The sequence below is a fragment of the Pungitius pungitius genome, chromosome 8 (assembly GCF_949316345.1).
Source record: "Pungitius pungitius chromosome 8, fPunPun2.1, whole genome shotgun sequence".
NCBI lineage: Eukaryota > Metazoa > Chordata > Actinopteri > Perciformes > Gasterosteidae > Pungitius > Pungitius pungitius.
The window spans coordinates 10125970-10147123 of NC_084907.1; the positions used below are offsets into that span (position 1 = coordinate 10125970).

The window sequence follows — 21154 nt, forward strand, 5'->3', positions numbered from 1 at the left end:
AGGTGGGGCTGACCCAGTGGGCTAACCCTGCCTCTTGTGTCCCTGGAACTGGGCCCCGGAGACCCCGCGTAGCTAATGCTTGATCCTGTGTAGGAAAGCTCCTTCGACGTTAAATAGATGAATATAACCCTCAAATAAAAAAACATAAATCCAACTAAGGAATCAAATGAATTCCATCGCATTGAATTTAATAACGAGCATTTCCCGGAACCTTTAAAGGTACATATCCTTTGTACGGTGTCAAGTCGTCCCCGAATCGTGCCACTCTCGCGCTGCTCCTTCTGCGCCAACAGCAGGCACATATAATGGAACTAAAATTTCGCACCCCTCTTTTAAGTAGTGTCCGCCCCGTTTGACGTAGCTAGTTGAGTGAGAAAAAAGGGCAATGCTGTAATTTACCTACGACTGCATGTATCGCTCGTGGGTAGTATGACAGACACATTACCGACGAATCATTGGCGAGAGGCGGGACATCGCAGCAAGGGCCGCCCAGGGTGAGAGCCCCTGCACTGTCGCCAGGGAAACCCCGTGGCGTGGTTGTGTGTCAGTTTCGTTGGGACCCGCGGTCGATGCCGGTGAGGAGGGGGATGGGCGCCTCGGCGAATGTAAGGACCCGAGACAGAATCAGAGCCCTGTATCACATACAGCAGCATATACCCCATTATAAATAGCGATAGTAAATACAATACACTAAAATACATGGATTTATCCATCGGGGATCTATAAAGGACAGTCAATGGATGCAGTGCACCTGAACAGGACATGGAATTTAACTTTCCCTCTACGTTTGGGAGACACTGAGAAGTTTGTTTCCTCCCCCTGGAGAGGGAGCTACTTTTGAGGGCAAAGGATACAGGAGACTCCGAGGCCGACCTACGGGCCTACTGGTCTGTTTGGATTTGATGTTGGGATACTCTAAGGACCCACTGTACATGCGTTTGCCTTGTTTGTTCAAATTTGGAATGCCTCTTTAGGTAAGTAATTTTAATCTGTATTAGTTTATCACCCTCTTTATATTGAGTTAGTAACTCAACTGTTAACACAAGTGATGTTTTGACAGACACGTAACGTTACTGATGCATATTTTCAGTGAACCAAACATAGCTATGAAGCTAACGTTAACCAACTTGGCGTCCACTTAACGTTAAGTTTATTTGAACAAGTTGGCTGCCCCCCACGAGAGGGACTTGCTTGGCTGGCTAAACGCTCCCCATGTCGGCGGTCTGCCTCGCACGGTTGCTCTGAGCTGTGTCCGGACTGATCTTCCATGACTTTTTGATCAGCTCCTCGTGTTTTCTTTTTTTGTGTAGCTAGCTTGTAGATTGTTTGGGATTTACCACGGTCAATCACGTTAACGGTAGTTGTATTAAAAACATTATAACACGATTTACACCAACCGTGTCCCAAAGCTCCCAACACCCTAATGCAAGTTTGCCATAGTTTGACTCGTAACGTTTAGTCCATGACGGTTCGCTCTGAGTTCAGTTGTGATATCAGTTTTCCTATTAGTAATTATCTGGTGATGCATAGTTATGGCGTTTACGTGAACTGAGACAATAATTAACATCGATATATTATGTCTCCCCCTAAAAGCTAGACAGTAGTTTACATTTAAGAAACATCCCTTGGGTATGTTAAGCAAGTTTCTACAATGTGCTTCCACGGAACCTCAACATATCCTTACATTAACAAGTAAAAAAAACATTACTTCATTCGCGATGGTCTCGTTATTGTTAGGCTGAATTGAAAGAATAGCTTTGGACCTGAATACCAGCTCTTGGGCAAGGAAGTTCATAATCCCACCGCGAAAGGTAATATGTAAACTTGTTTTGTTAGGACCAAACGTGTATCTGGTACTCCTCTTTTGACAGCAACATACTAAATGTTGCTCCTGGGCCACAAAACTGTCGAGTTTTGTAAAAGCCATCCATGACACAACTTGCAATTTGATAATTATTCGCGACTCTTGTTAGCCGAGCAACCAGCTGGCGTGTTGGTTAACGTTAGCAGCCAAGCTATAGGCAACAAATGCTACACTAGCCTTTAAGCTAACTTCTTGGATGTTTTCTGGTTGATTGTGTCCTTATCTGGAAACAGGGCTTCAGCACACACTCGATTATAGTTATGTAAGTATTTGTAAGCTATTACATTGGATGTTTGACATACGTATAGTTATATGGAAAATGAGGTGTCTGCATCATGGTGGTGTTTGGCTACATCACGTTAATGCATTTGTCTTTAGCAACATTCCTAACTTCGCTCCGGCGTGTGAATCAAGCTGAAAGCGCGGCTATGCTTGCTGTTTTCCCCCTTTCCCTTTTTGTCTGTCCGCGTGTGCGTGCGTGTGCGCGCTCGGTATCTAGCAATGGGAAAAGCGGATCTGTTGGGTAGTGACTTGCTCTTCTTCACCTCCCCCACCTACCAACCCCCAGGCCCTCGGTGGCGGTTAAGAGAAATGAGAGGTATTTTAGAGGGCTCTTGTTTCCTTGTTTAGCCTCCATTTTTTTATTTCAACGCTTGAGTCGAAAGGGAGCAGTCACACGTTTCCACCAAGCCTAGAGACGTCGCAGCTATAATATTTACTAAGTCCATTCGGGTCTTTTCTTCATAAGTGAACGTATCCAACTTCCGCTCTACGCCGCAGATTTCAGGAATCAAGACCCGGTCTGCACGTTATGCTATGCCACGTTATTTACTCAGTCATTTCCTGGTTAAAGGAAACACACACTGAGCTAGCGACAAATGATACGGGGGAAATGGCTTAGAGTTTGAAACGAGCCATGTCCCGCATTTGGTTATGTTTCCAGTGCGTTGCTTTCCATGTACCAGGACCCCGCGTTGCCTCGCACTAATGGCGGCCCTACCCGTCGCCTGAGTATCCGTGCGCCGCTCTTCCGCACCACGTAGCCTCGCGCTGCGCCCCGCAGTCCGGGGCAGTGGCCAAGGAGCACGGGGAGAGGAAAGCCTGGATTTTGCTCCTTCCGACGCGGTTATGTCAAATAATGTGTTACCAGATGTGTGACGACCTCTCCGCAAGGATATTTGGGTCGTCACTTCAGCAAGTCGTTTTTTAGACACTTTGTTTTGATATTACACAATCTGGTAGCAGTCATAACTAGCGGCTTGGTTGCTCCCTAAAAGCACCACACTCCCTCGTCCAGCACACTCCAACCGAATGTGGTTTAAACAAGATCCACTTGAGTTGATTTGAGATATTGAAAATAATATAATGTTTTTTTGGCTTCAAGTAACTGCTTCCTGAGCCGGAGTTGACCTTGCCCCAAGAGTACAAAGATGTTATACCTGTGCCCCACTGAGGCCGTGCAGGCAGCACCAAGTATTTGGATGGCTCGTCCTGATGCTTGTTGGAAGCCAGATCCCAGCGCGCAAAGCCTTGTTTTGATTGGTTGCGACTGACATTCTCTGAATATGTTTCACATCTTTTAATAGAATGTGTGGGCTGCAGCTAGCAAACCTGGCCTTTCGGAACCAGTCCGACACACGAGCCCCTCCAGCTTTCCCCTGACCCTGGTGTGCCTTCTTAAGCCCCCCCACCACCCTGGGAAAGCTAAGCATGAAATGCTCTGCTGAATGTTTCTGCCCTGCCTTGCCATGTTGTTTTTTTCCAGGCCTCTAAACCGGCTTCCTATTATGAGACACGTATGTTGGAGGTGTTGAATTAGACAAATTGTTTTAAAGAGCCTTGTGTGTGTGGATCAGTCTGCGGGATGGACCCTTAATCTTTCCCCCGGTTTGTCGTTGAAATGTTGGGGCTCTGAAGAACATACGGTTAGACTGGGCTGTTTTTTTCCTTCCATTTAATGAGGAAATGAAGTAATTTGTGTTCCCACAGTTGTTACAATCCAACAACTGTGCTTGTTGTGCTGCGTGCCCATTATAACACATTTATACTGAGTCCTGCGTTGTGATGTGTGGATCTTACGTGTGTGTGTGCGCAAGACTGAGTGAATCCGGATATTGGCCCATTTCCAAAAGAAGACAGAATTCTGTCTCGACGCGGACGGTTGGAGAGGAGAACTGGGGGTGTTGCTGTCAGGAATAGGAATGTGGGGGGCTGTCCTTTTTAGCCTTCATTTGCATGCTGATGCCACTCTATCATAACATGGAGGGCAGGTGTAGCTGTTGATATGTTAATACGGTTTGCATGTGTTGTGCCTGCGTGACTAAGCCAGCTTTGTGGATCTTCACCTCTATGGAAGCAGAAATATCCAATTCTCAAAAGGAGAATCACTTATTTTGTCTCCACAACGTAGTTGGGCCACACCGCTTGCAACTACTATGAAGACGTTATTTTTGTAATTCTCATAGCCTATGAAAAGTAATGCTTTTTTAGATTGTTATTCATATTTAATCCTCCGATTGTATGTGAGAGTCTGTTATGAGATACCGCCTGCCCTTTTTTCATTTTAATCTTGGAGACAGAGCACCGGTCTATCTACCTTCCCCTCTCTGCGACTCCCCCCTCTGCAGCTGCCCTTGTGTTGTATGGCTCTGTCTTGCACAACAGGGTTAAAAACAAGTCTCTCCAACGCCTGCCTCACTGCTGCATTCCTATTGGCGCAGGAGCTCTGGAGCTGCTCCAATGGGCGCAACATTTCCTTCTGCGTTGGGGGAGCGGTGTTGCAGAGGGCTATGTTGGTTAATTCTGTTTTGTGCCGAGAAGCAATGCTTCTTGGGAGAATAATGGAGGAGGCGGCTCGGGTAGAAAAAAAAACGGGGGGGATGAGGCAGGCAATCTACGTAATCATCTCTTCTCTCTCTCTCTCTCTCGTTTTATTGCACCCTTAGGTTTTGTCCTTCATTTCCCTTTCTTTCTGTCACTGTCACACTGTCACGCCGCCTCTCTCGTCATACTTGGCTGATTATGTAGAAGGAGAAAAAGCTCACCAATATTGCGAGTTGTCCGTCCGTCCATAACTGCTCGCAGACATTTTAGGCTTCACCGCATCAACCCTCCTCTCTATTTGCTCTTTTTTTCTTTGCCAACCTTGTCCCGTTTTTTCTCATTCTTTCATGCAGCCTACAAGAAGGCCAAATAATGATTAAATTATTCAAATACTTTGTTTAATGTGAAACCCGGGCTGCAAAACACAAGCACATTTCCAAGTGTGTTTGCTCAAAGGGTGTTGTCGGGCAGAGAGGGAGAGAGCGAGCAAATACGGATCCAGGCAGGAGAAAAACAACCACTAGAGCGTTTGCACCAAAGTCAGGCCACTCTGCACCAACCAGCTGCCCTGCTTTGTAATGCACAGCAGCAGTGCCCAAAAAGCAAAGCAGCGGCCCACTTATATCCAGTTCACAAGGGCCCTGTTCTATCACCTTGAGCAAATGGTTCTGTAAGGCAGTGTGAGCTTTCGTTTCAAACGCACTTTTCCTCAACAAGGTGGGGACTCGTATGGAACAGTGAGCGAGGCATTAAAGTCCTCCAGCATTTAAAAATGGCTGCAGTCACATGACTCTGTGACACCTCACAACCATGTGTCATGCTGCAAATCCTTTATTTTCTGATGGGAAGCAAAGGCAAGCCACCGTATCGCTCTGGATAAGACTGTCGGCCAAAAAAGGAAATGGAAATGTCATGCAAATGTGTTTGTCATGCAGTGAGATCACGTGTGAGGAACAGAGAGTGTCTCTGGTTAATGTTATGCCAGATGATGACCTCATTTAACATCAAGATGGCTGTTTTGGCCTTTGTGCCCTGTGCGAGAACACTACTTGGAAAACATCCATCCCCACATTTGCGAGTGGACATGGCTTATCCTCGTTCTAAAATATGAGCTCTGCCGATGCATTTTTTTCTCTTTCTATAGAGAAGCTATCCAAGACCAGTGCATAACATTCAAAACAAGTAAAAGAACATTTTTATACTGTTATGATAATCTTCCATATCATATTGTCCAGTTTCACTCAATTATGTGTTCATTCTTGAACATATACTTGTCCTTTGTTCTGGTGTAACTGTGCTGCCCACCCTGCTACAGCTCAACGTTAACTAGCTGCCGATTGTGCAGGAGCCATTGGGCAGAATGTAAACCTCACATAGATCTTTGTCGTTCCGGTGCTACGTCCACGAGCTATTAAGTGACATGAATGCTATGGCACAGCGCATAGACTTAACAATGCCCAATCCAGCAGCTGCAAAGGTGTATCTTGTATGCTACTGCGGAACAGCTGTTAATCAAACAGACATCAGTATATTTGCATAGTTTTTATTTTTCCCCCTTCTCTGGGCCACTGGGCCTTAAACGGACAGTGGTCGGCTTGTTGCCCCTCCAACAGATGATTGATTTTGTGTCATGCTGGCCGTGCTGTCGACTGCTCCCCCACCCCCACCTCTCATAGTACCTACTTGGCCTTTGTTCTCCATTGTGTCTCTCATCCCCTGTCTGGTCCCGGTCCATTCAGGCAGCTGGACATTGCTGTGATAATGGTGGCGCACACTGCGTTCCCAGGATCTCGCGTGAAAACACCCACATCACCTCCATATTTCTGCCTTAAGATTTAGCTAACACGTCTTATGTGGTGCCAGATGTTTGCATCCCTCCTTAACCCTGCACCTCTGGCCTTAGCAGTCTGAGCTTGGTTTTTTTTTGTGGTTTCCTGGACAGATGGTTGATGTAATCGTGGCAGGTGCCTCTGATTGCGTTGCACTAGTGAGAAGTTGTTTGTTCCATTGTGGCATAATAGTAAACTTGGTTCAGAGGGCGATAGTGATGTAGAGACAACTTGGGTACAGTTGTAGCTTCTGCTGTAGTGAAACACTGGGTTTTGTCTCTCCTTCGACGTGTTAACATTAATCTCACCAGGACAATTGAAGCCATTGTTCATCGCATTAGTGAAGAAAATGATCAACATAGATTCAAGGTTCATTTATTCTCATGGTAAAACACAGGCCTCATGCGAAGAAATCCAAACAAATGAGAGGCGGTATAGACGGGTGTGAAAGCTCCCGTGGCACTTGGTCTGGCTGAGCAGTCTGAAGATGTCGCCTGCTGCTCTTAATCCCGTCCCTCGCTCTGTTTGTCCGACTGCATGTCTGTCATCGGTCAAAAGGGCTCCATTAACAATTGCCAAACAATATATCAGTTCACAACCGGAAAAGGTATCGGGACAAATTGGTTTTGTCAGTCTATAAATCATTTAAAATCACACAAATTTTAAGAATTTGACAACTTTGCGTAGAATGTAATCACTTGACCTTGCGTTGTTTCTTGAGACGAACCACAGGAAGTTGCAACTGTTTGGTTCTCCAAAGGGAGGAAACTGTTGCATTCCGCTACCGATCAGAGCGGATACACACACACACACACACACGTTCTGCTGTCAGACTTGTGCACAACGTATCATTTTTTTGAATCGGCAATTGCCTCACTGTGCACTCATATTATCACACCTCAGTTTCTGTTGAGTTACGGCATGCCGATGATGCAGTGGAACAGGTCACCTGTTAAATGATTGGGTGCTTGAGTGCCTCTCGTAGCACATGCCATCGAGCGATGTGATTGGCTGTTAATGAGCAATCCAGGGGTTTTGTTTGTGCAACTGAACTTTGAGTTTTCTCTGATGTCCTGGCTTTGATTAGGTGTCTTTCACTACCGTGTAACATTTTGAATGCATGTGTTTTACACCGTCGTAAATGTGTTTGCTGTACTGTGTGTGTGTGTCTTACCACATTGTAAATCTGTTTGGGTCCGTATGAAATCAGATCTCTAATGAGCTTTGCGTTTTCCCTGGCCACATAATCCCTTTTGTTTTAGAGGCAAACCATTGATTTACCCGTTTCTCTTTTTCATCTTTAATTTCCTCTGCTGTATCTCAGAGTGCAGCTTGACCTGCACGGGCCTGAGGAGCGGCAGATAAATTCATTTTTTTCCTGCAGCAAGCATGTGTGCGGGGGCGGACGGAGGGGGTTGGTGTAATCTCACTGGTCTGGATGTGTTGTGGAGGTTTTCTGAGGCACAGGTGGACTCTGAGCGAGCATTTCCATGCTCTTCAAGCCCAAATGTGTGTTCATGAAGGCAATGGGCAACCCCTGCTATTGTTTTCTCACCACATCGTAGATGGACCGCTTTCCCATGATGCATTGAATTAATTTGCATTATCTCGGCCAACCAATCGGCTACTTATCTTTTAAAGCAGTGGTTCTCAACTGGTCTGGCTCCGGGACCCACCAACACCCCTTAATGACGAGCCGCGACCCAAATCGAGAAACATTCTTAACATCTCAAATTTATTTAAAATCAAGTTCGTAAGCTGAATTTTATATTCAGGATGTTTAATTATCCTAAAAACCCAATGTCTCCCCCATATCAGAATGGTTTGACCCAACCTGGCACGCAAAAAACATGGACGGACGAGCCGGCAAAAAAAACGACACTCCGCTGCATTAAAAAAGTCCCTTCAAAATAAAATCACAAAAAAAAATTGAATTTGTAATTCTAATTTTATTTTCCCATGCAAACCCACTAAAAACGGGGCCGCAACCCACCAGTTGAGAATCACTGTTTTAAAGCATAATATCAGTAACTCTTTTTAGCATGTGTCCCATCGGTTTTTTTCTTTGTATAAATAATAACGTTGCTTAAATTCTGGCATGAGTTAATATTGTAAAGCTAAAATTCTTTCAGAATAATTTAGTTTAAAAATAAAAAGACAACAGTATTTGTTCGGGAGGCCTCTTGCTCAGGGAAAACCGTACGGACAAATTATCTTCCGGAGGACGAGTTTCTACAGTTTCTTGGTATATAACTCCATATCTGCCAACGCTAAGCTAACAGGGTGTTGGTGGTATCAATCTCCTCATTCTACACTTATCGAGTAAGTGGGTAAGGATTTTTCTCCTTTAACGTTGAACTATTCCTTTGAAGGGAACATAGGGTAGAGAAGAGACAAATTGAGACATCTGTCTGAATCACCAGATGGACAATAAGATCACAAAAAGCTTGAAGTTACTGAGTGCCTTCATCCATCCTGTTACCTAACCTCAAACAGAAGCTCATGGTGAATAAGTGCGACTGGGGGTTCAGCTCAAGGAGCTTCAGGTGTTTGGCTTTATGTTTGTACCTTTTTTAGTTCTTTCCACTGGGATTGGTTGGATTAGAGCCTCAGAGGTACATGGATATCCAGGGATAATAAAATGACTGATAGGCACACCATCCAGTACTCAAAAAGGTGGAAGAAAATCAGAAGGGACAGAGGAATGTGAGGGATGATGAAAGAAAGAGGGTCGTCTCTTGCTGTTCATTTTGTGTGTATGTCCCTCCCCCCTTGGCCTTGTCTCCAAAATGGCCTCTGTTCTAGTGGAAGTGAAAATACTTTGTTGAGCCTGCTGGTAATTTGAGCCTGCTATTCATGGCAAGAGGAACGAACAAGGAAGGAAGGGAGGGAGGTGTTGGGGGAGGAGGAGGGAGCGAGGTAAAGAAAGGCTTTCCTTCTTCGTATGGAATTTACCTCCCTAGTTCACCGTCTGCTTCTTTTGGTAGAGGCCCAAAGAGTGACTCCCTTTGTGAGTTAGGTAGGAGTACGGTGACTATTTCTGTGAGCCAGCGGTCAAAGGGACGATTAAGACCCAGTGAGCTTTGAAAAGGGGATCCACCACATGCCATCATTTCTAACTATGTTACATCAACCATTCACACCCAGTTTCATACTATCCTCTGCTCAACTCTACCCATGAGTAATGCTCATAGAGGCCCGTATGTCCTCACCTGTGTCCACAATATCCCACTTCTGTAACCACAAGCTAGCTGACACATTGTGCGTGCGTGTGTTTTTCCCAGTTGGATAGGGTTGACATTCTGTTGGACAGTGAGCACAGCTGAACTGACCTTGACATTATTGGAAGTCCCCAGCCTTGCTGTGGTTGCCTTGGTGCTGTAGCCATGGGACCATTACAGAAATGTCCCCTGGCTCTCTATAGGGAAATCTGCCAATGAATGTCCTATTGTTGGGCTTTTGCTTTGGTAGGATCTTCTTTTTAATATGTATTTATTGTAACATGTAAATGGTGAATTGGATCGGTTGAGTGTTTTTCTGGCCCGTTGCCCTTTCTGCAGCCATGGCCTCTGTCTCGGGCTCTGCAGTCTGACTGGGGAGGATAGGGAGGAAGAGAGTGTGGCTCAGTGTTTTAGCAGAGTGTGGTCACATGATGCGAGGGTTGGGCCTCAAGTAGGATGACTCACCCTCCAGGCGTCTGGGAGCAGGGCTCCCCCTGCTGGCTCCCTGTGGTGGTGCAGCCTAACATGATGTGAAGCCCCTAGTTGTTTTCCTGCTCTTTGAATGGCCTCCACGCTGGAAGCCTCCGTGTGGAAGGACAGGTCCTTCTGACCATGTCTACATGCAGTCATGGTTTCAGACGCAGGCGTGTGGAAGCTCTGTGCTGCTTCTTGTATTAAGCTCTTCATTGTCAGCATGAGTCAGCAAATTTGGCTCCTCATTAGCCGTGCAGATGGTTTCCCTGTGTCATTGTTTAACAGCTGTTATGACCTCTAGTGAAGTCCTGTGACCGTGCTACCAGTTTAACTCATTTCCTAGTCAATAAATGCATTATGTTTGACAAGTGGCTTTGTAGTTTTTTTCATGGCTGACATTTCATAGCATGAAAAGAACAGGAGAGGAACCACTGCATTCTGTCCACTTCCATGCTCCTGGTATTGTATATAAGTATATCTGCCTGTGTTTTGGTGTAGTGAAGGTCATAAAGCGGTCTATAAAACATCAAATAGAATATGGTTCTATTACCTCATGTATTAACTTGTTGTTACATCAAAATAATTATGTATTCATTGACATTCAGGGGCTCTGATGGCGCTCTCTTACTCCCCCCCCCTCTCTCTCTGCCCCCCCCAGGTCCCCCATGACCGTGAGCCGTGGTTTACGGCTCGGCGGCGCCCCACCTCTGGAGTGGTCCGTCGCTGTTGCTGGGACTTTGTGATTCCCCTCCTCGCCTCCCCCATCCCGTCCCATCCTGTCCCTCCCCTCCCCCTCCCCCCCCCCCCCTTCCTCCCCCCTCTTCCCCCGCTCCCACGCGTCGCTGTGCCGGACGTCATGAGCATAGTAATCGCGCTGGGAGTCACCACACCCGAAACGTCTTACTCAGATATGGCTGCTGGATCAGAGTAAGTACTGGCTGCAGGTCTGGTGGCCGTTTGTTCACAACATGGCTCTTACTTTATGGGGTTTTGCCCCCTCACATCGCTAGCATGTTACCGCACAAGTTAACTCGCTATGGTGTTTGAATGCAGCGACATTGCTCAACAGAACAGGTGTAGGGTGTAAGCAAACTTTCCTGCACCACCTGTGTGACTGCTGCCATACAGGTGCTATTAATAAGAGGAAATAACAAATGAAAACGTCACGCAAAGCTGAGCAGCACTTCACCGTGCATACTTAGTAGTGCATGCGCCTTCTTTTAAAATCACTTTCTGGGAACAACAACAATGGAGGGTTATGTGTAATTAAGTACTGAAAATGTCATTTTGAGGTTTGTTAACCAGCTATATGATGTCTGACCACCAATGTTGCTTGGTGCTTTGTTTATTATGCGTTTCTCTGGTGCTTATTATAAATCAATAAAAAGTAATCAATGAAGAACTTTGTGAATAAGTTGCTGGGGCTCTCCTTTCCTGTTCCATTAGAGGTCTGGTGTGGGTATCCTCTAAGACTCTGGGATTCCAATCTCAATTTCTTTGATCCAAAGCCACACAGTACATTCATGCGAAGTGGCTGAGCCATTTCTTCACAACTGAAGAACCGTGGGTTTTAATAAATCTGCTTCCTTCTGATATCCTGTCAGCAGTTTTTTTGTGCTCTCCACAAAGTCTGCCGGAAAGACAGGAAGTGCAGTCTGCCAAACACTGAACTTCACCATACAGAAATAAAGGAAATACAGTATGTGATGCTTCAGTTCACCATGAGCTTTGAAGCAATATATCATACTGACTCCTATACAGGACTACAAGAGCTGCTGATTTAAAGTCTTTTAAGTAAACACATCAAGTTAGTTAGCAATCTCATCTGTTGTGTCTTATGTGGTGTTGAATAGTCTCAATGGGTCCAGTGTGTTACTGGCTATTTCTTATTGCAAATATGTGACTGAACAAATATTTGTCAATAATGCTAATCACATAATCACCCACTCAAACATGCACCTAAGAGACTATTTTCCATCTTTAGTGCTTGGACAAATGTCACAAAGAATGAGATTACAACTAGATAAGACAGTCCACACAAGATACATGGTAGAAAACCAAGAGCAGCAGTATAATGATAAAAATGACAAGACACAAGAGTGCAAAGGCCACAGTAGCTTAGTACCAAATTAATATCTGTATATGTACACATACCTTTATTGCACATATGTTTTAGTGTTCACTACAAAGTGATTCAACATAATCATGAGTAGTTGGGTGAACGAGTAAGAGTAGTAGTGGTAACAGAACAATGATGCTACATACCAGGAGAATCTAAAACAACTGCTTTTGAATTAATTAAATGTGACCATTAGTAACCATGGCTGCTAATTAGCACGACAAAGTTAGTAGATAATCGTGGTGAAGAGATTCTTCTACTGGCACTGCCTTGGTGATCGGCCTATTGGGTCCCCTGCTGTAGGCTGTTCCCCCAAACAGCAGTAATCCCTCCACCTGTGCCTCGTAGAATTTGGTGGAACTACCTCCATTAGTTTGAAAAGAGAAAAGGGCGTAATATGCCACCTGGTCACATTAGTTTTTTTTTGTTTGTTTTTTAATCCGTATGCTTAATTATACAAAACTCAAGGGTGTAAATGACCTTTCTTTTGACATTTTGAAATGTTCCAGATCTGGAGGGCAAAGGGCAGGGAAGGCAAGGTTCTGCACTGGCGGGCTGGTCCTCAGCTAAAGGGCAAAAGGAGTTTCATAACATAATCAAATACCACATTCCATTTCCTAAAGACCTGTGCTCTCGGTAGCAGCACCATCTAGTGACCGACTCATGTACCCAGGAAAAGTGATGACATGTTATATACATGTGTTTTTCTTCAGAATAATGTTTTATATTGTTGTTTTTTTTCCAGCCCTGAGGCAGTTGAAGCAAGCCCTGCAGTGAATGAGAAAAACTACAACAACCACAGCTGTGGCAGTGCACAGAGTCATGGGTATTGTGGACTACCATATGCTGTGAGTTCATACAGTTCTTTTCCAACCATCAAATCTAATCATAGCATGTCTTCTTGTACAACATGTGTATTACTCTCTATTCCTCAGTAGAAGAAATGTAGAAACATTTAGAAAGCTAAAATAATAACTCACTTAATCTCTTTTCTGGTTGTCTAATCACTCAGTTCTATTGAAATAGATCAGAGTAATACTAAAGATAGTACTATTAGTCCTGTAACCTAAAGCTACTAGTTGTTAACAGCTGTACTGTTTCACATGCCTGTTTTTTTTTTTTTTGCCCTCATTTTCATTCGTCTCCATTTTCCGTTTCCCTTTTTTCTTTTTGCCTGAACACCCACGTTGTTTGAAGATGCAACAGTCTTCCGTTGTGTGTTGTCAGGATCACAACTATGGCGCACCCCCTCCCCCCACCCCACCCGCCTCCCCGCTCTCCCAAGCCATCATTCCCCGCATGGACCTCAACGGCGTGGTACGCGGCTCCCGCTACCACGCCGCCCCCGAGGACAACTCGGCCGACAGCGACAGCTCCTCCGAGGAGGACGGGGCCGTGTCCTGCTGGTGTCACTGCCTGACGCCGGACGGCCTGCTCATCAAGTGTGACAACTGCAGGTTAGAGACTAGCTGTTGTTCTGATTTCCACATGTGTCTATTGCTCATGTATATACAGTCAACAGACAATTCCCATACCTGCTGTAGCTAGAATCCTTTTTCTGCACGTCACAATTTCTATAGAACTTATTTAGCACTTTCCGTGTGTCCGGCTCAGAGCAGCAAACAGAACCCCATGTGAGTCCTCTCCCACCTGTGTTCACTTCCTGCTACTGGAGAGGGCTGCGATGGAGCTGCACAGTGTTGTTGCTTGGAAACAGTGTGGGAAGAAGCGCTCTCTGGCTAGTGGTCAGGGGCTGGTCGTTGGAGGTCACATGAGTAGGATTACAGTGTTAGAAAGCATTAAATCCGACTACCTGCTTTGAGTTTATATGTTCAACCTTGTCGTGTGCTTTGACTTGACTTCATGTTTTGCATTTCATCTATTGTCCCTTCAGGTGCTGATGTGTTTTATTGTGTCTTTTATCTGCAGGGGTCTCGACAGGAGGAAAGGAGCAGAAGGCCAACACAGAAAACCAGAAAATGTCTCTGGTAAGTCTTCTTTCCATTGGTTCAATCATTTATTTCCCCGTAGTAGTGCGTAAAGTGCTGCCAGGTGACTGTTTGCTGGTTGGTTTGTAGCTGGAGAGAGCAGTGCTACCGAGAGTGGTGACGAAGAGGTGTCGCCCTCCACCATCTCCTACACCGCCACCCAGCATACGCCCACCAGCATCAAACTCACCGTCAACCGGGTCAAAAGGAGCAAGTCTAAAAAGAGAAAGAAGAGCACAGAGAAGGCCCGTGGAACTCAGAAGAGCAAGAAGGTCAAGGTATGCAACCTGTTGGAAGCAGAGTGCTTCAGGATGAGTTTAGCAACACGTCTACTGACTAATTCAAGAGCATTCAAAGATCAGAGCCCAATATGGAGCTGTAATTGTATTTGCTACGGACTTGCCTCATTAAGATTACCAGTGTTATTTATTGCAGACCACCTGCTGTTTATCATGTCCATGTATTGATGTGGATTAATTTTCTTTCCCTCAGGCTTTCAGAGAGGGTTCTAGAAAGTCCATGAGGATGAAGGTGAGGACTGAAGTGAACCTGACGTTTACGTTAACTGTCCTATATTGTAGAAAGTCTTTTTTTATAGTAACAAACCTGTCTAGGTGCTCTTTAAATGTGAACTCACCAAAAGGTACCATCTAAGGAGAAACACACACACAGTACAGTATTGACACTGCGCCTATACCAGATGTATGTAGAAAGTGTCAAACAAAATGTCTCTGAACACGGGTATATTATGACAGACACCATGCTTTTTTAAACTAGAGCATGTAAACATGTTCTAGTAGAATCCCCAAATACAAGTATGAACCTGTAAGTGCGGGTGGCGTCTCTCCTCCAAGGTTGTAATTAGTTAAGCCTAGTTTATCCTTCTGGGTTTTCAGAGAAACGGAAGGACACGCAGACACAAGAACCCCTTGCTGCCGTTTCACCCCTCTTGCGTGTGTCGACCCATTTTTCTAAACTTGCGTCAACAGCTTTGCGAGCTCACGCAGCGCGCAAGGAGATGACCACTTATACAACCCGTCATTGGCGGACTATAGGACACACGGATTGGCGTCCTCCTAGTGGATGCTGATCTCCGCAAACATCGGTTTGCCGGTCGAGAGGTGAACAAAGTTGTCGAGGAAAATACGGGACAAATATGTCCGCGAAAAAAATGCATCGAAAAGCAGCAGCAGTGGTGATGCACGAGGCAAAAAAGTCTCTGGTTAATTAATCAACAAACCAACGACTTCCACACAAAGACGTCACTTTCTAGGTCGTCTTCAACAGAACACCTATTGTTCTGCAGGTGAAATGCTTTGCGACACGCGGAAGCCTTTTAGAACCATGAATTGAAAGGACTCCCGTCGTCGCAAGACGCAGACTCATGGTCCAGCACCATCAGCCTCATGCTTCAACCGGCTCCGTCTTGTCCTCCTGTCTAGAACTCCACAACAGAGGCCAGCGTGCTGGATGAGAACACGGCAGAGGGATGGGAGAGCAGGATCCGCCAGTGGACGGACCAGTACGAGGAGGCTCTGGCCAACCAGTACAGCGCCGACGTCCAGACACTCCTCCAGCTCCACCGCGCCGCCAGCACCAACGTCTCAAAAACGGAGAGCAATGCAGTGACGCCCTCGTCCACCACGCTGATCCACGCCTCGGTCGACACCATGGACACCATCAACCGCACCGAGCTGGCCTGCAACAACACTGTGCTGGGCTCACAGATGCAGGTCAGCCCCAGTCCTGAAATAAACTGTTATCAGCTGGTTTTGTCAGAATGCGTGCTTGTGCAACATGCAGAAAGTGTACAGTGTGAGTGGGGCGGCCCCTATTAAAACGCTAGGGGAAACACTGGTGTAGTATTAAGGCCATAACAACAAAGGGACATTAAAGCGAGCATGTTTACTTTTCCTGTAATGTATCTCTAACTTTGTATTTTCTCAAAAATATTCAACAGCTTGCTTAAACCTTTTTTATGTGTCTGTGTGTGTGTGTGTGATCAGTCTCTCAAACTAATGTGAATACTGATATGATGTCACTTTAAAGTCAGAGAAATGAAATATTTCTAAATGTTTTGTCTATTCATTATTAATATTGGTGAGGTAATGAATGAATGAATGCATGTGAAATTGTATGGGAAGATATATTTTGAAGCTAACCCTAATGCAAAGTATATAAACTTGGGGACTAGTTTGGCCAAAGGAGACCAGTCACCAGCCGTACATATAAACTGTCCTTGTTGCTTCCCTCCAGATAAATAACACAAGCTTCATATACGTATCCATACTCAAGCGCCACTCACCCAGTGCCAAACTATTACTGTTTGCTATATCCAATGTAAAATGATCAGTACACAGGTTTATCCCATAAATCGCCACTTGCGTGATAATAACCATTCACAGTTGTGTTATTATGCATTCCTAGAACATGTTTGAAAATGTTCTGCCTTTTGCAAATAATTTGTAATGTGCCCTTGGCAGCTCCAGTTGGGGCGGGTAACCCGAGTGCAGAAACATAGGAAGATCCTACGTGCAGCCAAGAACCTGGAACCAGACACACTCGTCATTGAGTATCGGGGAAAGGTCATGCTCAAACAGCAGTTTGAAGTGAACGGGCACTTCTTCAAAAAGTAAGATCACGTTTGTTTGTTGTTGGGTTTCTCTGCGCTACCCTTCCAATGTCTGGGTGCAAAGGCTCTCGCAGATCGCAGTGCTGATTCCACGTGGTTTCTTTCTTCCCAGACCCTACCCCTTTGTGCTGTTCTACTCAAAGTTTAATGACGTAGAGATGTGTGTCGATGCAAGGACCTTTGGAAATGACGCCCGCTTCCTCCGGAGGTCCTGTACGCCCAACGCCGAGGTCAGCCAACACTCGAAGCCTCTCTTCGTAACCCCCCCAAAAAAAAAGTGAACTCACACATCTGTTCCCTTCTCCAGGTCCGGCACATGATCGCAGAGGGCATGATTCATCTGTGTATCTACGCCGTTGGTCAAATCACAAAGGATGCTGAGGTCACCATTGGATTTGACTACGAGTTCAACAGCTGGTCAGTACTGCTCATAACGCGGTTCCATCCTTCCACCTGTATTAGACGTAAAGACTAACGCCGGTCAGTATGTGGTAATGGCCCATGTTCTGTCAGTGAGGTGGTTGGTTTACATAAGCAGTTGCTGCTTCAGGAAGTCTTGTTTCCCGTCCTCTATTGTAATCCCCCCCTCTGCCCTCCCCCTCCCCCAGTAATTACAAAGTGGACTGTGCCTGCCATAAGGGCAACCAGAACTGCCCGGTGCAGAAGCACAATCGAAGCCCCAGGGAGAGCTTGCCCAGCGCCCCCTCCCTGCCGCCGCTCTCTACTGTGGAAGGTGCCGAGACCCGGCGGAGAAAAGCCCGGCGAGCGCTGGAGAGCGGCCTCGCTAGTGACAGGAACCAGCACCAGGAGGCCAAAGAAATGCAGGGAGGCACTGACGCAGAGGTGTGTGTGTGTGTGTGTGTGTGTGTGTGTGTGTGTGTGTGTGTGTGTGTGTGTGTGTGTGTGTGTGTGTGTGTGTGTGTGTGTGTGTGTGTGTGTGTGTGTGTGTGTGTGTGTGTGTGTGTGTGTGTGTGTGTGTGTGTGTGGGGGGGGGGGTCAAGCAAACCTACATCCACCCGATGTTAAGGTCTTTAATACGCATATCTTTTGCTAGGTTCACGCCTAGCTTCCACACTACTACGTTGTTCTGCAACCCTTTAAAATGGAGGAATTTGAAAATGCGGGCAGAAACGTAGAGCTTCATGAGTGATCCCGCAGACACAGCGCGATTCCTACGCGATTCGGCCTTGGCCGTACTGACCTGTCCTTTCCTGTTTGGTCACGCCGCCTGAAGAAAACTAACAATAGCCTTTATAATTGATGGACTACCAGACTTTATTCAACATAGATAAGCAATTCTAGGCACGGTGCACCATGATGTCCACCAGCAGCTTTTCAACATTTTATATGTGCAAGTTGTCTGCTTCCACCATACGGAGGATGCAGCTGCTGTTGGAGCCGTCGGTGAACGTCCAGCTGTGTCACCGGACTTGTGAAGTCGCTATTTCAATTTGATGTGTGGGAGAGAGAAAGCAAGACCTGAAGCTTGTACGTTTTTTATTATTAAAGACTACAATAATGTTTACTTCCTATTTACACCCGCACGCACGTGAATAGTCATTTAAATTTGTTTTCAGGCCTTTCCTATGGGTGGACATTATTTCCAGAACACAGATCCTTAGATCAAACTTAAAATGAATGGGACCACAAACTGGAAAAGTGTGTAAATGTAACATGTTTTCCTCGTGTGCCATTAGGAAAGACTGCTGGATGAGCTGAACGCGGAGGAGGGGGAGGACGGGGAGGTGGATGAAAACGGGGTCGCCATCTCCAGTAAAAAAGTAGGACGTGTTAACCATTCAGTACAGCTGTCACGCAGTTCTTTCCCCTGTGACAATAGATTCCAATTCCAATACCTTAAATCCAATGTTCCCCGTGATCCTCTTCCCGTCTAACGCCCCTCTTCTTCCTGCTCCTGTTCACATAGACCTGTAACAACATGGAAAGGAGGCGCAAGAGACTGGGAGGAGCAGAAGTCAAGGAGGAGGGCGTGGAAAGTGAGGACGGGGCGGGAAACCCTGCTGGGAACACTCCCACACCCCTCAACGCTGGAGTGGGGGTCAGCACGCGGCGCTCCAGTTATGTGATGGTCAGTGAGCAAAATCCAGTTAGTACATCCATGATTCCTCTCTTCTCCCCCTTTTATTAATGATTAATTTATGACCGCCAGGACGTGCCGCCTGCTGAAGAAAAGACCTCATTACCCAACCCGCCCGCTCCCATAGCCCCCCCGAAACCTGCGCGACCCACCAAGCCTCGGTCCAAAAGCCGGATCTCTCGCTACCGGTCGAGTTCGTCGCAGAGAGCCCGGCGGCAGCGGCAGGCCCTCGCCCAGCAAGCGGCGGCCGCGGCGGCCGCGGCAGCAATGGCGGCAGCGGCGGCATCGGCTGACCAGGCGGCCTGTCTGGACGAGGAGGCGTCTCAGGGCCCCTACGGTTCTGAACATGGCCACGGAGAGAGCGGCATGGGGAGTCATCTCCTAGACGGAGAGGGCCATGGTCTGAACTGTATGAACAGAAGCAACTTGCGTTACCCCAAGACCAAGAAGGTTGGAGGACATTGGACCTCGGTGAAAGGATTTCAGAATAGTTTAGGATATTCCTAATTAATCCTGGATCCGTCTTTGTTCTCAGTACCTGGTGACGGAGTGGTTGAACGACAAGGTTCCTGGAGGGGAGAAGGTGCACCAAGAGGCGCTCAATGAGCGCCCGCTACGGATAACCACTGACCCCACAGTGCTGGCCACAACCCTCAACATGCTGCCGGGCCTCTCCCATTCGCTCATCTGCACCGCGCCCAGACACTACGTCCGCTTCGGCTCCCCGTTCAACCCCGAGAGACACCGGCCCCGCCCGCTCCAGATGGATGGCACTTACGGCTGCTACAAGAAGGTGAGACACGCAGGAAGTCCTATGATGGCGTATGTACGCGGAATGTTGGCTGAATCACAACGATTGCTTGCGGAATTTCTTAATCAACCAAAAAGTTGGAAGCCAGAGGTGGATTTTCTGTGTATTGTTTACAGTAGACTGAGTTTGTTGAGACAAATGGAAGTAGCAGCACTGGAGCAAATCAGTTCAAGTGTACGCTATATTTCCAATAGAAGAAGAAGAAAGTATCCTTTATTGATCCCCGTGGGGAAATGATTATCCTCATTTAACATGTCCCTCACAGTGGGAGCAGTGAGCTCAGGGCCTCTTCCACATGGAACATGTAGCAGCCAGGGTTAACCCAGCGCACCCTTTCTACTCCACGAGCCCTAATATTTCACCCTCAGACAACTGCTCTATCTATCAATGCTCTCTTTAAAGCCACCAGACTGCAGTGGAAGACAAATGCAGGAGTGGCTCCTCAATTAGAAGTTTGTTATTATGAATAAGGGCAATCCAATTAAAACACCAAAGACACAACCAACTCTCGCAGTGTTCTGCGAGGTCAATTTACAGCCAAGAGCATAGATAATAGCCCCAATTTGGCGTCAATAGGAAAAATGTTTCTCCAACTGAGTGATTGATTTTCTGCTGTTTAAAATGTGGCAACAGCAGAACATTGATGTGCTACTGTCGGTTTCTTTAAACTCGATCTACCCCAATAGATGTATTAAGCTTTATGAAGAGGGTAATAAGCTGACTATGGAGAAGGACCTCTGATAACCGCACTGCAAAACTATGCCTCTGCGTAGTCTGTACTTTAGTGTCTTGACCCCTGTATTCTGTTTGGTGAAAATTGACCTGTCACAACTATTTTAAATGATTTTGTCTATCCTAAACTGGTCATTTAATGTATTCTACCTGTTGTTGTAACTTGTAACTACCATCACCCGGTATCGTTTCTATCCAAACCCACTTTAAAGAACAAGCGGGGTTGAGTTTAAAGAAGATGCTCTTGCATATTTATAACCCAACATTACTGTTTTTCTGATGCAGAGATGGATAAAGCAGGTGGAGGACGAGAGCTGTTCAGCCAGTGTGGAGGACGGCACAGAGTCCACCTCCTCCCAGCAAAGTACCAGTAGCAGGTCCACCCCCAACCCCCAGTCGGGCGGTACGTACACCCTCACCTCCACCTGGATGATGCATTTATGCCGACAAAGAATGAGCGTTAGATCAGAAGAAAGCGGCAGGGTGGTATTGATTCTGAAGGCTGCAGTCCAGACGCATGCCTCCCGTCTTGTGTTCCTCTACCCTCTTCTTATTAGAAGTGT

The 21154-nt window shown here is 46.3% G+C and overlaps 1 protein-coding gene across 3 annotated transcripts in view; it reads left to right on the forward strand.

Annotated features, from left to right (window-relative positions):
• The first annotated feature begins 507 nt into the window (after positions 1-507).
• The window catches only part of setd5 (SET domain containing 5), a 29733-nt gene continuing 9086 nt past the window's right edge, over positions 508-21154 (forward strand). For 2 of the 3 annotated variants that reach the window (XM_037490019.2, XM_037490021.2), the window contains exons 1-17: positions 508-974; positions 10870-11138; positions 13076-13178; positions 13528-13787; positions 14260-14318; positions 14409-14596; positions 14811-14849; positions 15761-16051; positions 16802-16950; positions 17063-17180; positions 17258-17367; positions 17559-17793; positions 18648-18731; positions 18878-19039; positions 19121-19498; positions 19584-19841; positions 20877-20994. In XM_037490019.2, coding sequence (XP_037345916.2) covers positions 11068-11138; positions 13076-13178; positions 13528-13787; positions 14260-14318; positions 14409-14596; positions 14811-14849; positions 15761-16051; positions 16802-16950; positions 17063-17180; positions 17258-17367; positions 17559-17793; positions 18648-18731; positions 18878-19039; positions 19121-19498; positions 19584-19841; positions 20877-20994 — 2623 coding nt within the window. In that variant the 5' untranslated portion in view covers positions 508-974; positions 10870-11067. The remainder of the gene's footprint in view (positions 975-10869; positions 11139-13075; positions 13179-13527; positions 13788-14259; positions 14319-14408; positions 14597-14810; positions 14850-15760; positions 16052-16801; positions 16951-17062; positions 17181-17257; positions 17368-17558; positions 17794-18647; positions 18732-18877; positions 19040-19120; positions 19499-19583; positions 19842-20876; positions 20995-21154) is intronic. The other variant, XM_037490020.2, reaches the window with a different exon arrangement.